General features: G+C 43.7%; 1 protein-coding gene across 5 annotated transcripts in view; it reads right to left on the bottom strand.

Moving 5' to 3' along the window:
- Window positions 1-17,479, bottom strand: part of LOC110508668 (collagen alpha-1(XVIII) chain) — a 50,870-nt gene that overhangs the window by 8,173 nt on the left and 25,218 nt on the right. For 3 of the 5 annotated variants that reach the window (XM_021589376.2, XM_021589371.2, XM_021589374.2), the window contains 23 exons: window positions 16,832-17,388; window positions 15,098-15,172; window positions 14,655-14,720; window positions 11,442-11,574; window positions 11,161-11,198; window positions 10,831-11,040; window positions 10,679-10,705; window positions 10,513-10,575; window positions 10,344-10,421; window positions 10,191-10,250; window positions 9,748-9,879; window positions 9,433-9,528; window positions 7,559-7,612; window positions 7,413-7,439; window positions 7,112-7,240; window positions 6,945-7,004; window positions 6,797-6,832; window positions 5,630-5,671; window positions 5,454-5,516; window positions 5,031-5,066; window positions 4,284-4,367; window positions 2,363-2,422; window positions 1,772-1,807 (listed from right to left, as the gene is read on the bottom strand). In XM_021589376.2, the coding sequence (XP_021445051.2) occupies window positions 1,772-1,807; window positions 2,363-2,422; window positions 4,284-4,367; window positions 5,031-5,066; window positions 5,454-5,516; window positions 5,630-5,671; window positions 6,797-6,832; window positions 6,945-7,004; window positions 7,112-7,240; window positions 7,413-7,439; window positions 7,559-7,612; window positions 9,433-9,528; window positions 9,748-9,879; window positions 10,191-10,250; window positions 10,344-10,421; window positions 10,513-10,575; window positions 10,679-10,705; window positions 10,831-11,040; window positions 11,161-11,198; window positions 11,442-11,574; window positions 14,655-14,720; window positions 15,098-15,172; window positions 16,832-17,388 (2,162 nt within the window). The remainder of the gene's footprint in view (window positions 1-1,771; window positions 1,808-2,362; window positions 2,423-4,283; window positions 4,368-5,030; window positions 5,067-5,453; window positions 5,517-5,629; window positions 5,672-6,796; window positions 6,833-6,944; window positions 7,005-7,111; window positions 7,241-7,412; window positions 7,440-7,558; window positions 7,613-9,432; window positions 9,529-9,747; window positions 9,880-10,190; window positions 10,251-10,343; window positions 10,422-10,512; window positions 10,576-10,678; window positions 10,706-10,830; window positions 11,041-11,160; window positions 11,199-11,441; window positions 11,575-14,654; window positions 14,721-15,097; window positions 15,173-16,831; window positions 17,389-17,479) is intronic. The other 2 variants (XM_021589372.2, XM_021589375.2) reach the window with 2 other exon arrangements.

The raw sequence follows: 17,479 nt of genomic DNA, 5'->3' as shown, positions 1-17,479 counted from the left end.
TGAGTGAGGAAGAGGTGAAAAAAGTGTTGCTGTCTATCAACAATGACAAGCCACCGAGGTCTGACAACTTGGATAAAAAATTACTGAGGATAATAGTGGACGATATTGCCACTCCTATTTTCCATATATTCAATTTAAGCCTACTAGAAAGTGTGTGCCCTGAGGCCTGGAGGGAAGCAAAAGTCATTCTGCTACCTAAGAATAGTAAAGCACGATTTACTGGCACAAATAGCCGACCAATCAGCCTGTTACCAACCCTTAGTAAACTTTTGGAGAAAATTGTGTTTCACCAAATACAATGCTACTTTACAGTAAAGAAATTGACAACATATTTTTTGCATGCTTATAGGGAAGGACATTCAACAAGCACTTACACAAATTACTGATGATGATAAAATGATTGTGGGGGCTGTTTTGTTAGATTTCAGTGTGGCTTTTGACATTATTGATCATAGTCTGCTGCTGGAAAAACGTATGGTGTTATGGCTTTACACCCCTTGCAATATTGTGGATAGAGAGTTACCTGCCTAACAGAATACAGAGGGTGTTCTTTAATGGAAGCCTATCCAACATAATCCAGGTAGAAATAGGAAGTCCCCAGGGTAGCTGTCTAGGCCTCTTACTTTTTTCAATCTTTACTAACGACATGCCACTGGCTTTGAGTAAAGCCAAGGAATAAGTTAGTCCTAAATATTTCAAAACAAAAGGCATTGTATTTGGCACAAATCATTCACTAAACCTTAAACAAAATTTTGTGATGAATAAGGTGGATATTGAGCAAGGTAACTAAACTGCTTAGAGTAATCCTGGATTGTAAACTGTCATGGTCAAAACATATTCATACAACAGTAGCTAAGATGGGGAGAAGTCTGTACATAATAAAGCACTGCTCTGCCTTCTTAACATCACTATCAACAAGGCAAGTCCTACAGTACCTAGTTTTGTCGCATCTGGACTACTGTTCAGTTGTGGTCAAGTGCCACAAAGAGGGACTTAGGAAAATGGCAATTGCCTCAGAACAGGGCAGCCCTTAGATGTACACAGAGAGCTAACATTAACATGTCAATATCTCCTGGCTGAAAGTGGAGGGGAGATTGATTTCATCACTACTTGTAATTGGGAGAGATATTGACATGTTGGATGCACCGAGTTGTCTGTTTGAACTACTGGCACACAGCTCAGATACGCATGCATACCCCACAAGACATGCCACCAGAGGTCTCTTCACAGTCCCCTAGTCCAGAACAGACTATGGGAGGCGCACAGTACTACATAGAGCCATGACTACATGGAACTCTATTCCACATCAAGTAACTTATGTAGGTAGTAAAATTAGATAAAAAAACAGATAAAAATACACATTATGGAACAACGGGGACTGTGAAGCAACACAAACATAGGCACAGACAATTGCATGCAAACACACGATAACATACGCACAATACACACACGTACCGTGGCTTTTTTTGTTGTAGATATGTGGTAGTAGAGTAGTGGCCTGAGGGCACACACTTAATGTGTTGTGAAATCTGTTGTGAATGTATTGTAATGTTTTTTAAATTGTATAACTGACTTAATTTTGCTGCACCCCAGAAAGAGTAGCTGCTGCCTTGGCAGAAACTAATGGGGATCCTTAATACATACAAATACCCAATTCCTTCCCATGGCAGCAAAGACTAAATAAAATCTGTAATACAGTAATTCATAAATGTACAATGGATCCTGCATGCTATATATGGGGTTATCACATTAAGAATGGAATTGCTCTTACAGGGAATCCTGCTCTGCCAGGCTCTCCTTCGGGGCCCTGTGACATGCAACAAAACACACATATTATTAACGCATGGAATAATACAGTAACATGAAATGTCTATGCAGCATGTATTAGCAACCATCTCACAGAATACACACATTTCAAGGCTGTAATGTATCAACAATCTTTAGACCTGATATAATCATGATTGAGTGTAAGTTTATACATACATTATGTAAGTAAGCTAAGCATATGCATTGTATAACCTAACTATATGTATTCTGGATCAATTATGCATTATGGTTGTATTAATGGTTGATTGGATGGTTAGGCTGAAATGTAGCTGAACCTACCTCTAGTAAATAGGCATTGAGGAATTGAAAACAGGCCACTCTGGCTTTACAAATGATAGATGGGACCAGAATGTATGAATCATTATGTCATTGCTCATGCATGACAAAACAATAAATGCAAACTGCCCTGAGGCATATTGATATGTGCCATGCTTCAGCGTCCAGCCCATTTAATGTAGAGCAGAATGGTCATTTCGATTAAATTATAATCGACTAGTTTCAGAAATACATATCAACTGAACATTGTGTTTCTCACCATCGGGCCAGGGGGCCCACGGATCTGATTAAACATGCCCTCTGTGTCGTTCAGGAGGAGCTGAGGATAAATATATGACGCACTGATTACAATAGTAAATATGCTGTATCTATACAAGCTATACACTTTACATACTCTACAAACTATGAATATTTGAAAACCAAGTGGATGGCGATGAATACAATTGCAACATACATCTCAAGTTACTTCATGTAATATACAGTGAGGGAAAAAGTATTTGATCCCCTGCTGATTTTGTACGTTTGCCCACTGACAAAGAAATTATCAGTCTATAATTTTAATGGTAGGTTTTTTTGAACAGTGAAAAAAATCCAGAAAAACGGCATGTCAAAAATGTTATAAATTGATTTGCATTGACACCTCACAATCAGAAAGATTTCTGGCTCCCAGGTGTCTTTTATACAGGTAACGAGCTGAGATTAGGAGCACACTCTTAAAGGGAGTGCTCCTAATCTCAGTTTGTTACCTGTAGAAAAGACACCTGACCACAGAAGCAATCAATCAATCAGATTCCAAACTCTCCACCATGGCCAAGACCAAAGAGCTCTCCAAGGATGTCAGGGACAAGATTGTAGACCAACACAAGGCTGGAATGGGCTACAAGACCATCGCCAAGCAGCTTGGTGAGAAGGTGACAACAGTTGGTGTGATTATTCACAAATGGAAGAAACACAAAATAACTGTCAATCTCCCTCGGCCTGGGGCTCCATGCAAGATCTCACCTCGTGGAGTTGCAATGATCATTAAAACGGTGAGGAATCAGCCCAGAACTACACGGGAGGATCTTGTCAATGATCTCAAGGCAGCTGGGACCATAGTCACCAAGAAAACAATTGGTAACACACTACGCAGTGAAGGACTGAAATCCTGCAGCGCCCACAAGGTCCCCTTGCTCAAGAAAGCACATATACATGCCCTTCTGATGTTTGCCAATGAACATCTGAATGATTCAGAGGACAACTGGGTGAAAGTGTTGTGGTCAGATGAGACCAAAATGGAGCTCTTTGGCATCAACTCAACTCGCCGTGTTTGGAGGAGGAGGAATGCTGCCTATGACCCCAAGAACACCATCCCCACCGTCAAACATGGAGGCGGAAACATTATGTTTTTCTGCTAAGGGAACAGGACAACTTCACCGCATCAAAGGGACGATGGACGGGGCCATGTACCATCAAATCTTGGGTGAGAACCTCCTTCCCTCAACCAGGGCATTGAAAATGGGTCGTGGATGGGTATTCCAGCATGACAATGACCCAAAACACACAGCCAAGGCAAAAAAGGTGTGGCTCAAGAAGAAGCACATTAAGGTCCTGGAGTGGCCGAGCCAGTCTCCAGACCTTAATCCCATAGCAAATCTGTGGAGGGAGCTGAAGGTTTGAGTTACCAAACGTCAGCCTCGAAACCTTAATGACTTGGAGAAGATCTGCAAAGAGGAGTGGGACAAAATCCCTCCTGAGATGTGTGCCAACCTGGTGGCCAACTACAAGAAACGTCTGACCTCTGATTGCCAACAAGGGTTTTGCCACCAAGTACTAAGTCATGTTTTGCAGAGGGGTCAAATACTTATTTCCCTCATTAAAATGCAAATCAACTTATAACATTTTTGACATGGGTTTTTCTGGATTTTTTTGTTGTTATTCTGTCTCTCACTGTTCAAATAAACCTACCATTAAAATTATACACTGATCATTTCTTTGTCAGTGGGCAAACGTACAAAATCAGCAGGGGATCAAATACTTTTTTCCCTCACTGTACGTGTGCACATCAATTTGGTCATGAATACTCATGAAGGTAATAACCCCTTAATAAACCACAACAGCTCTATTCCTGGTCAATGTGTGTGTTTTATTTGCGAAACAGCACCCAGACAGAGGATGGGAGTTGTGAGGGGTGGACGTACATCCTGCAGATTGATGATGGGACCTGGAGAGCCGGGAGGACCAGGAGAACCAGGTACACTGTGTCCATCAGGACCACACTCTCCCTGGAAGACACAGCACACAGGATAGTTAGGATACTGTCGTCCCCCCCCCCCCCCCCCCCCCGTCCCCCCCACTATTTTTATTTATGAGAGGTATTGACAGGTTGAATGCACCAAGCTGTCTGTCTAAACTACTGGCACACAGCTCGGACACCCATGCATACCCTACAAGACATGTCACAAGAGGTCTCTTCACAGTCCCCAAGTCCAGAACAGACTATGGGAGGCACATAGTACTACATAGAGCCATGACTACATGGAACTCTATTCCACATCAAGTAACTGACGCAAGCAGTAAAATTTTATTTAAAAAAAACAGATTAAAAAACACCTTATGGAAGAGCGGGGACTGGCACAGACACACACGATAACATACACACTATACATACACATGGATTTAGTACTGTAGATATGAGGTAGTGGTGGAGTAGGAGCCTGAGGGCACACAGTGTGTTGTGAAATCTGTTAATGTATCGTAATATTTTTAAAATAGTATAAACTGCCTTAATTTTGCTGGACCCCAGGAAGAGTAGCTGCTGGTCTATAATGTTGTAACAGGCTTTGATGCAACCACACGTAATATATGATGAACAGTAGATGAGGGTAGAAGAACAGCCCACAACAGGGTTAGTTTGGAGTCGTTCTGCTGTCTAACACTAAACATACCTTTGGTCCTGGATCGCCTTTGTCTCCTTTCAATCCCTGGGGAAAGACAAGTAAAGAAAGCATAGCGTATCAAACACCTTCGTAGTAAGACAGTAAGTAGATGAAAGTAAGCCGGTACGGAAATAGTGGGGGTGCACTGTAGGTTATTAAACCAAAATGTATCATAACTGTATCATAACACCCAAGCCACATGAAAAATGTGCGAATGGACTTGAAAACAGGTGTTATATGCTACAAAATGCAGTGTGGTTGGACGTGAACACAAACATTTTGGCTCGGCAGAGATGACTGGCCGTGACCGACACACGCGCGGACAGCAGTGGACACATCAATTAAATCTACTTTAATCCCTGGGTTTAGCTAAGACTTAAGTTCATGGTTACTGCACGTAAGGCATGGTGTACTTTCTGGTTCAATACTGACCCTGGCGCCAGGAAGTCCAGCTAGCCCTTGGAGTCCCTCAGGGCCAGGAGCACCAGGCTCACCCTGAAAAGAGACCGAATAAAGCTGAAGACAGGATAAATTACACAGTATATGGAGACACAACCATCAATGTCCATCATTATTGTAGAAGGTGGTGTAAAATAGATGCAACCAACCTTCACTGACAACCCAGGAGCCCCATCCTTCCCATCTTCACCCTGTAGAAAACAAACAGGATATACAACTTATCAGATTTCCATGTGAACCAACACTGAACAAAAATATAAACGCAACATGTAAAGTCTTGATCCCATGATTCATGAGCTGAAATCTTAGAAATTGTCCATGTGCACAAAAAGCTTATTTCTCTCCAATCTGTTTACATCCCTGAGTGAGCATTTCTCCTTTGTCAAGATAATCCATCCACCTGACAGGTGTGGCATATCAAGAAGTTGATTAAACAGCATGATCATTACACAGGTGCACCTTGTGTTGGGACAATAAAAGGCACTCTAAAATGTGCAGTTTTGTCACGTAACACAATGCCACAGATGTCTCAAGTTTTGAGGGAGCGTGCAATTGGCATAATGACTGCAGGAATGTACACCAGAGCTGTTGCCAGAGAATGTAATGTTAATTTCTCTACAATAAGCCACCTCTAACGTCATTTTAAGAATTTGGCCTCACAACCGCAGACCACATGTAACCACTTTAGCCCAGGACCTCCACATCCGGATTCTTCACCTGCGGGTTGTCTGAGACCAGCCATCCGGAAGGCTGATGAAATTGTGGGTTTGCACAACCGAAGAATTTCTGCACAAACAGTCAGAAACCATCTCAGGGAAGCTCATCTGTGTGCTCACCAGATTCTTGACCAGTTCTGCGCCGTAACCAACTTCAGTGGGCAAATGCTCCCCTTCAATAGCCACTGGCACATTGGAGAAGTGTGGTTTTCACAGATGAATCCCAGTTTCAACTGTACAGGGTAGATGTCAGATGGCGTGTTTTGCGTCGTGTTGGCGAGCGGTTTGCTGATGTCAAGGTTATGAACAGAGTGCCCCATGGTGGCAATGGGGTTATGGTATTGGCAGGCATAACCCAATAGACAACGGACACAATTGCATTTTGTTGATGGTAATCTGAATGCACAGGGATACCCTGACAAGATCCTGAGGCACATTGTCGTGCCATTCATCCGCTGCCATCACCTCATGTTTCAGCATGGCCCCATGTCGCAAGGATTTGTACACAATTCCTGGAAGCTGAAAATGTCCCATTTTAAGTTAGGGCAAATCAAGTCAGAAAAGTGGTTCAAGTGGAACATTTCATGTTTGTAATCTTACCTTTGGTCCTGCAGAGCCAGGAAGACCAGGAGGTCCCTATAGAAGAGAGTAGATAACAACAGTTATTCTCATGAAAACTTAAGGAGAAAGACCATTTACAAGTACTTCAAAACTACAGGAGACACACACATACACCACTCTCACTCACCTGAGGGCCTTTGAGTCCTACGCCAAGGAGCATGTCATTCTTCCCAGACCCCTCCATATCCTGCAAGCACCAACACACAACATTGTTGCATTCAGAATCAATAGAGACAAAACAAGTCAACCGTATGACAGGAAACTGACTCAACAGTAAAATCAACAAAACAGCACCTCGACAAACAATCCTGCTCCTGGGGGTCCGGGGGGGCCAGGCAGCCCCCGAGGGCCAGTGTCACCCCTCTTCCCCTCTGGTCCCCTCAGCCCTGTAGCTCCTGCCAACCCTTGGTCACCTGGATCACCCTGCAGGGAAGAATAGGCCCATTAAACTGACTATGAAGAACATGGTATAGTTTTGACTTTACAATAAAGTAGATGTTACTGCGTGTCAGCAGCATGATTAGGAACTTAGGTCTCATTGTTTGATTAATGCATTTTATAACTGATAACTGAGTTATCAGATGATTAGAAATACCTTCGGTCCAACTCGTCCTTGTTCACCCTATGTGAGGATAAGAGATCGGTTAATGTAAACATTTGCAATGGAAATGGTTATAGGGGATCAAATCAGCTTAGGGGATCAAATGCCGACAATAGCCTCCAGAGTAACTATCATCTTACCTTCAGACCTTTAGGCCCCGTCGGCCCAACATCCCCATCCAGACCAGGTTGACCCTGAAATCAACAGCAGAGAGATGTGATGTCACAACCGCCGCTCTCTGAATTTCATGCACAAACAGGTCCCACAAGTGACTAGTCAACCATGACCAAGACTGTGTTGCTTTCCTTCGAGTGATAGTAGCAACCATAGATACTGTTGCAAAGATAACGTTCAAAAATTCATTTCAAAGGTTTCTCGACATAGTAATTATTGATTATTTTGTAACTTTATTGAATCCCTCAGAATTAGTTACTTTCCAACATAAAATATAACATTCCTCTGTCTAAATAGTTGTACATTTTTTAAAAATATAAATCATTGCCAGCCTGTGCCACCATTGTCCCTTTTGCCATTCCTGAAGGAACAACATGGCTCATTGACTGTAAAAAATAAAGAGCAAGCTCCATAAATGCAGTTAGTGAAAGCACGCAGGCAACTGACTTATATAAAAAGGCAGGTTCTCTCCAATGTACAGTAGCTTGACCATGTTTGATAAATGAAGCACATAGCTCAAGCTTAATGTCCATCAAGGCCGTTAAAGTCAAACCTGGGTTGTTTCCCGCTAAATGAGAGGATTGGGAATGAGCATAGACCCCATGATGGTTTCATAGATGGGTAAACAATTCAAAGCAGAGGCACATGTGCGCACACACACACACAGGAGTGGCGTACCGCAGTTTTGTGGGGCCTCCGCAAGGTCTGAGAACTTCCCTGTTAGAAGTTTTTTTTGGGGGGGGGGGGTTCTACATATTTTGTCATGGGCAAAGAGAAACATTTTGCAGTTGTATAGCTAATCTCATGCTATTCTACACATTTTGTCATGTCATGAGTTTGAGAGAAAATGATGCTGTTTTAAAGCTAATTCCTTGCAATTCTACACATATTATTGCCATGGGGCAGAGAGAAAACATTTTAGTCTTATAGCTCATTTCATGATATTCTACACATTTTGCAATGAGGGTGAGAGAATTTTGCATTTTTAAAGCTAATTTCTGTCTATTTTACACATTTTGCCATAAGGCTGAGAGAAAATGTTGCAGTTTTACAGCTAATTTCCTGTAATTCTAAACATTTTTGCCATGGCTTGTGATCTGTTCATATAGAGTACCAGTCAAAACTTTGGACACACCTACTCATTCAATGGTTTTTCTTTATTGTTACATGAGGACCTGTGGCGGTCCTCATGAGAGCCAGTTTCATCATAGCGCTTGATGGTTTTTGCGACTGCACTTGAAGAAACTTTCAAAGTTTCCGGTTTGACTGACCTTCATGTCTTAAAGTTTTGATGGACTGTTGTTTCTCTTTGCTTATTTTAGCTGTTCTTGCCATAATAAGGACTTGGTTTTTTACCAAATAGTGATATCTTCTGTATACCCCCTTACCTTGTCACAACACAACTGATTGGCTCAAACGCATTAAGGAGGAAAGAAATTCCACAAATTAACTTTTAACAATGCACACCTGTTAATTGAAATACATTCCAGGTGACTACCTGATGAAGCTGGTTGAGAGAATGCCAAGAGTGTGCAAGGTTTTTATCAAGGCAAAGGGTGGCTACTTTTAAGAATCTCAAATATAAAAACACTTTTTTGGTTACTGCATGGTTCCATATGTGTTTTTTCATAGTTTTGATGTCCCCCCCCCACACAAAAGGCCCACAGAGCTAGTGGGGCCCCCAACCCTGCGTGGTATGCCAGTGACACACACACAAAGACACACACACACTCATCCCATGTACAGTAAGTTAAATGGCGCAGGCTGTTAGAAAACATGGTTGGAGAGAACAGTCTGCCTTTTCAAGCCTACTGGTTCAGTGAAGGAACCAGGGAAATACCTCGCCAGAACCAAGCCCAGAGCCGAACAACCCTGAGCCAAACTCAGAGCCAAACCCAGAGCCCAAGCCAGAACCACTAAACCAATCCTCATTCACCTGAAACAATAAAGGCCAGGGACAACCAGGTCAATAACAACAGAGAGTGGAGAGGAAACCACTGTCAACTACAATGCATACACATACAGAAGAGTATAAAATATAATTTATAATACAAAATAAGGGTGGGAACATCAATAACAGTTGAAAATGAGTGGTAACAGGTGGAAACATCAATAATGGATATTAGGGAGAACATGAGATAGACAGACAACTCACCGGAGGTCCAGGTTTCCCAACAAGGCCATATCTGCCAGGAGGACCTGGTTGTCCAGTGAACAGGCCTTCCGAGGCGTTGAAGGGGCTGGTGGGTCCTGGGGGGCCAGGTTGACCTGGAGGGCCAGGAGGACCCTAGGAGAAAATCATAAAATTATCACATCACTATAGTGGATTGGTCTCAACTGTACAGTAGGTGATCAGATGAAACAACACCACCTGTTGGATATGGGATGCCATAGCACATGTTTAACATTGAGAGATGAACACTTGTAGCCTCCTACTTCAAGCCTGAAGTGTAGCGAAACCTATAGTGATGAGATGATTTTTTTAAATGAAATCTTGCGAGATCAGGCTGGCAGTATGTGGCTAAAATACTCCTCCTAGAGATATTTTATTAGAGAAAAACATAACAGATAGCCTGACAGCAGAATGAACGTTCTTACTCTGATCAATTCTGTATTGTCAAGGTCTCCAAAACCAGAGCCGAGTGCATCCTCTCCATACTGCAATGCAACAGAAAACAGGCAGTTAAAGACAAATCCCCACTTGATCCCCAGTTCAACCCAATGTTTTCAGGATGTTACACTGCTACCCACTGGCACACTGTGTGATCTGAGGGGTCCGGGAGGTCCAGGGGGGCCTGGAGGCCCTGGTAGTCCTGCTCCTGGGTCCCCCTGCACAGAAGAGAACAAAGGGTACGACTAACGGCCTATCTCACACACATTGAATATACATTTTTCCTTCTAACATCTTTTATTACTGTACCTTGTCTCCTTTGACTCCAACCTCCCCTGCCAAACCTGGGAAACCTTGAGGTCCTCTCTGTCCCTGTGGGTATTGCCATAGATTCTGTCATTTCTTAAGACATACAGTATTTATGTATGACCATGACAGAACAGTACACATTTGACACAAGACCAGATTTACTCACTGGATCTCCATCTTCACCCTTGATTCCCTAAAAAAATGGAACACTCCTTTGATTTATCTTTTCAGTCTTGTCAAGTGAAGGTAATAGAAAACATAATCAAACATGTACTACGATCACAGAGTAATGGGAGATTATAATGACATAAAGCTCACCTGCTGTCCGTCCTTCCCTGGCACCCCAGGGGCCCCTGTTGGCCCTGAAGGCCCCAGAGGGCCCCTGGGTCCTGGCTGGCGGTGCCCAGACCTTCTACCCTCAGAGAGAGTGGGGGGGCCAGGGGGGCCAGGGGGGCCACGGGGACCAGCAGGACCTATAGGCCCAGGCTCTCCTCGCTCTCCTTTCAGTCTGTGGCTAAGAGGTCCACCCTGATGATCAGCACAAAGAGGAGAATGTTGTATAAGAAGATGTATTAAATACTGAATCATTAATTAAATGCTTAAGGGACATCAGGTTTTGAGGCACGTAACATCTGAGCTATTACTTACATCCCCTGACATCTCTGGTTCCTCTGTCTGGTGGGGTCCTGAGAGAGGAACAAGAGACACCAATAGGATTAACCAATGAGGCTTCAATAATGTTAACCAGGTAGGGATATATGATGTATTCAACCAACAATATCAACCAGTGAACGACAGATAAGATTGATCAATGCAAAGAGAAAATCCAATAACAGTTGACATAGTCACCGGGCGAGTTAAATCAAGAGCTCATCAGTTATTTCCCTGGACTGCTATACGATGATAGGATAGGTGCATGGTGAACCTGCCTTCCGCACCTCTGAGATGCATCTCCTGATGGGCCTCCTCTGTGGGGGTCAGGTGTCCTGAGTACTCATCTAGCTCCACCTCCGGAGACTCTGTGGGCGGGGCTCGCACAGGCCCGCTCAGCATGTCCTCTGGCTGAAGGGAGAAAAACATTTACGAGGAAGAGAGAGAGATAAAGAGAATGCGAGAGAGAGAGAGGTAAGTAAATTTGTAAAACAATGTGCAACTTATTTTAAATATGCAGGAAACATCTAGCGATCTAAAACATTTGACGAGAATCAAATAAGAATAATAAGAACAGACAGCTTACATCATATATTTATTTGTAGTAATTGGGGTCAGATTGTGGGTTGTTTAAGGGCAGAGTGACATGACATTCTGGGACAAGTACAGTGTGTTACAAGGCTAGTGGTGGGAGGATGAAAGCGAATGTAGCATACACATAGCCATAATCTGGAGCACCCCCCGAATGGAAGAGAAACAGACACTGTATCTGTGTTTGCTTCCTATTGACAAGGATGTGGGGGTTGGCCACATTTTCCTTATAAACAACCGTTGCTACCAGTAGACATAACAGACACATCAAAGGCCAGTGCAAATACTTAATATGGGGGGAACATTAGTGTTAGGCCATAGACAAACACACTATCCAGGTTATACTTCCACACTCCCTTCCCACAGGGGGCAGCAGCAACCTTGTCCAAATGCTGAGCCTGGTTGATAAGCACACCAAGTGCTGCCAATTAAGGTGATTGTCAGTCAGTCTCCCACGGGGAAAGCCGTGAGGTTGCTGGGTTTGTTTGGTGGCCATGAGGTCTTTAGTTTGGTATTTTTCCTTTTTGTACATATTTATGTTTCGTCACCATCTGAACAAATTATAATCTGCTTGGACTGGCCAACACGGAGCTGGCCCTGAACTCGGTAGGTTGCGGTCTCCTGGGCACATGCACTGCATGAAAAGCAGAGATTCTGGGTGAAATCAGATCTGCTATATTCCTGTGAAATTTGAGGTGCACGGTCGTGGGTGGGAATTTCCTATGCATTCTTGCACACTCCCATGCATCCCTAAACATTTGCGTGATACGGGAATTTCTGGGATAGTCAATTCCTGGACATTTTCAGACTGTGCATGTCAGGAAAATGTTCAACAGCTGTAGGTGTGTGACTCCCTTTTTTGTCATGTGGTGGAAGAGAAGCAAACTATGTCTGCATATTTATCCTGTTTTCAGGTTTGTAACATTTATAAACATGGTTTCTTTTAAAAAAATCTAGAGATTGTTATAAATTGAGTTGTCTGTTCATTTTGATGTATAATTTAAGTGTTTTTGACTGAGCTACAGTAGCTACTTTTCCGAGTCTATATAACCAGCTTATCAGGCTCCATTTCAGTGTGCTTCATTCTATACCAAGAGGACTCAGTTATGTCCAGGAGTGATAAGTATATATTTAGTCTATCTGTTGTGGTCTAGTACTGTCTTTTTGCTAGCCACGGCCATCTATTTTAAGTGCTGCCTGTCTTCCCAGTAGCCTATTTGGTGTGTGAACTACTGACTGCTCATAATTTGCAAATAGTTGTTGACACATCAATCAGGATCAAGGGGCAGGGCGATTTTGTTTTGGTAATCAGTGGCTGTATTGGAGGGGGGAGTGGTTTCACCTCTCCTAGGCAATCAGCAATTAGTAAAGGGAGGTGTGCTCCCCACCTCTGCTAGGCAATTAGTGTTAAGAGGATGGCTCCACAACACTCTCATTTTAGAATCTTACCTAATTATTTACAGATCTAATTGTTTTTTTGATAGCTTTGTCCACAACGTGTTTTCTATACCTGTTCACACCTCTCCCTGTAGGCTTTGCAGATGCTCCCCACCCCTTGTCTGCAACCCTTCTAAAGTACTGTACAACCCATGTGGAATTCTGGGTCTTTGGCAGTGTTTGGATCTGCGGTCAAAAAGGCGAGTTCATCTCAGCTTAGGCTGCCCTTCAGTCCCTTGACTTTTTGGCCCTGAAGGAGACATGGATCACTCCAGAGAGAGCAGCTGGAGTAGCAGTGTTTTCTTCATCTGCCTGTTTTCTCTCATAGTCCGAGAGCATCTGGTCTTCTACCCTCAACACTATAGCCCTACAGTAACCAATGTATGCTCGCCCTGGGCGACGCTGGATGACTCTCAGTACGGTATCTGATTTATTTTGTTTGTTTCCTTGAATTTTGAATAGCCTCGTTCATATTTCCTTAATCTGGTGCTTACCTGTTTACACAAATGTAAGCACCACAATTGTAATGCAAAGATGAATGAAAGTAAAATAAATATAAAGATCAAGCAGAGTACTGGCAAGATTCCTCCACGGTGGTTGCTTTAGTTTCAGGCCCTGCTTAGCCTAAATGCAGAGACTATTCTTCTCTCTGCTGAAATAAATGATCGTCCTTCAAGATGTGATTTAAGTGGATTTGTGTTTTATTCAAGGAACTGCGATGTAGGGAACACCTTGATAGTGGGAAACCCTGAGGTGTGATAATACATTCACTAATTCAATAAGTGTGTTTCTAATATTCCAGTGACATACAGCCACTACTGGTTAGCATTCATTGCGGCGAATAAGCACAGCCTTAAACAAGTACACGGTTATTTACTGATACTTATGGGTGAGACTTGGGTGGAGATGTATTGCAACTGGTGTTAAACGTGCATTGGAATTTCAAGATGTGTGTGTGTGTGTGGCCGTTTTTTAGGGGATTTACTGAACCGTTTCCAGATATATGCACGCCCTCACACAAGGGGTCCGTTATCGGCGATATACTGGATGTGTGCAGGCCCGTAAACGTGCCTTTCCATGCAGTGATGTGTCCTCAAATGCTGATTTCTCAAATAAATGCACACATTCATTCAGGTTACAGACATGTAACAAGGCTTAGGACTCCTAGACTTAGCGAGTGCAACAATGTTAGCAGGCTAGTAACTGGGGAGAGAGGAACTGAATCCCTCTACTGAAATATATGCCCCAAGTGTTCACTATTAGGTACTTGTGTTTTGTACCAGTACAAATTGAAACTGATAAAACAGACAGATGCTCCACTGCACGTCAGTGTTGCTCAGTCAGCGACGTTCCTTGTCCAAGCCAATCTTAGTTGAGCGGGTGGATGTTCTTTCTCTCACCTCTGCTCAACCAGTGTCCGTTGACAGCCTCTCACTGAACACAATCTCTCACCCCATGCTCACCCTTGTTGTTTCCTTTCTTCGTTTCATGTCATTCATCGTTTCGGCCCCACTCCCATCCCCAGAAGCCTGGAATACAGAAGACATCACCACCCATCTAAACACGATATTGACACCAGTGACCTAGAAGTAGAACTTCCCTAACTAACCACTAGAGAGAACTCTTAATTTAGGCGAAGAAAGGCAAGAGTAGTGGCAGCTATGGATGTGCGTGAGAGCCAGTTAAAGTGAAAATCAACCAGTATTCCCTATTTTGAACACCAGGGGGAGCCATCTTTATGCAAAGTTAAGCCATGGATAAAAGTCCTGCCAGCCAAACGCTCAACACGTTAGTCAATCATTTGTGCTGGTGAGGCCTCTAGAATATCAGGAGCTCAAGGCTATGGATGCATACATATCAATAGAACTGAATGTGTATTGTCAGGCTGTGGTGTGTAAACACTCACGTAGGGATCATCTTCCTCACACTGCTCCTCTGCAGCCCTGGGGTCTGATTTGATCACCAGCTGCTGGATAGAGCCCTGTACAGAAGGAGAGAAAGATATATGTAATGTATGATAAGGAGTTATTGTGCTGATATAGCTAACTTAGAGAGAGATTGTGGGATGTAAAATACTGGCCCCACAGTCAGTCAGTATGGAACACAGCAACCTACGACATATACTGCTGTAAAATCATAAGACACAATATTGCATAGAGAGACAAAGACCGCCTGAACACAAGACCAAAGAGAGAGAGTGAAATGAATCAAGGCTGCATCAGAACAAAACTCGTAGCTTTATTGTCCTGGCTGGTTTTGATGGGCCAGAGCTATCTCTTCACACAGTGTTGCCCAGCATGACAGACCACAGTGTTCTTTTGGCTCTGTGGGACCCCCTTATTCTACCGCCTTCTCTACCCCCTCCTCTCCCTCTCTCTCCCCTCTCACCCCTCCCTGGCCCTTCTGCACTGACTGACTGTGGTTTACCCCTCTTGGCCCTCTCAGGCCCCTCGCCAGTCCAGCACCAAATTGCCTCACAACAACAAAAGGTAAAGCTGCCCACTTTGCTGCTGTCACCATGGAAACCACTTTCCCAAACACACACCAGAACTCTCAAGGCACAGCAGCATACTAATAAAACACGTTGCTGGATGGTTCATTTAGGGGCATGGAGAAAGTCCCATTCACTTCATCATCAAGTTATTAGTCATATCATGTACAGGGTACAAACGGTATACACCGTCCAAAAAGAAATGCTCACTTGCAGGTTCCTTTTCAACAATGCAACAACAAGAAATAATAAAAGAGAAGAATACGAACAAAGTAAATAGCTCAGTGTTTGACCTAATAGAAGCGGGCTTTAGGGGAAGTTTTGCTCTGACACCCAGCAACATTATTAATAGGAATATTTTCATTGGTTATATTGAACCAGCTGAATAGTTCTCTCTTCCTAGATAATATAACATATTTCAATGGTCTCACTCTAACTACACTAGATGACAGTCAATGTTTGATAGCTGGGAGATATTGTTTTGACTAGACCAGACACGACTATCACCCCCTTAATTCCTCTGTTTCTCTTCTCAGAGAAGCAAAAAACTGGAACAGACATCACAGGACACATCAATGTGAGGAGCAGAGCTGACCACGGGTCTGTTTATTAAACAAAGTTGATCTCTCCCTTCCTCTCTGAGAAACTGCCAGGACCTCCCATCAGGACACAGACCATCAATGGCTGTCAAATTTCAGGATGTTTGGACCGGAGTTATACAACCTTATATGAGCTGATTCTGAGATCAAGTGACTATAATCCATGACTGAGCACATTCATACATGAATCACTGTATATGATACAGCTAAACATTCTTGTTGAAATCCGATATTGTATGCTAGACAAGTGGTTCACAGCGAATGGGAAGATGTCCCAGCTGTGGAGCTTTTAGTGCAGCAGTTAAGACTAATTCAACACAGATGACCATTGAGTCTTTTACCATGTTAATTGAGTAATCATGAGTAATGTTCACGCTAACACAGACTGGGCAAACAGAGTAGGACTCACAATCCACACAGTGCAAGTCATTTGTGCAAAGAATTGAACACAGACAGAGAGAGAGAGCAAGAGAGCCCAACCCACCCAAACCCAGCACACAAACTCAGTGACATGGTACTGTAAAATGATCAGAAGCAACCACCGACTTACCACAAACCTCTCCAGGCCAGTCCCTCCAGCGTTGCCCACAAAGATGCCTGAGCTGGGCTCAAAGCTGAGCTGGCGGCTGCTCCTGTGGAAGGTCTCTGCTTGGAAGTCATCACAGTTCATATAGAGGCACACTTCCTGGTCCTGCACTGACAGAGTGAATATTGTCCACTTTTTGGTCATATCAGGCACCTTGAAAGACACCACCTGCTGGCTGTGTGAGGACTCCTGGCCCCCCTCGGTGTAGTACAGCTGAATCCTCTGAGTCTGATCCTCCACGGCTGTCAGCGCCAGCCCCAGCTGCACCACCCTCTGCTGGGCATCAGTGATGGCGAACAGCACCCCTCCCTGGTTGCTGCTGGGCCTGATGGTGACGATGATGGCAAAGTCCCTGAAGAAAGGGTCGGGCATGAAGGTCTTGGTGAGGCGTCCGATGTTGGCGCCGGGACCGAAGTTGTAGGCCGGCTGGAAGCCCTCATAGCCGGTGATATACGAGACAGAGGGAGGGAGCGGCACTCCGATCAACTCAGTCAGGTCTAGGTGGCCTGTAGAGCCAAGCTCTGTAAGCAGGAGGAAACGCAACAGAATCTTGAAATCAAAACACAATGAACAGAATCACGTGTATGAGCCTAAAGCTGTATAGAAAACTCT

Source organism: Oncorhynchus mykiss, chromosome 28, assembly GCF_013265735.2.
Source record: "Oncorhynchus mykiss isolate Arlee chromosome 28, USDA_OmykA_1.1, whole genome shotgun sequence".
Taxonomy (NCBI): Eukaryota; Metazoa; Chordata; class Actinopteri; order Salmoniformes; family Salmonidae; genus Oncorhynchus; species Oncorhynchus mykiss.
Note: the sequence above shows the minus strand (reverse complement) of the source record. Positions and strands in the feature narration are given on the sequence as shown.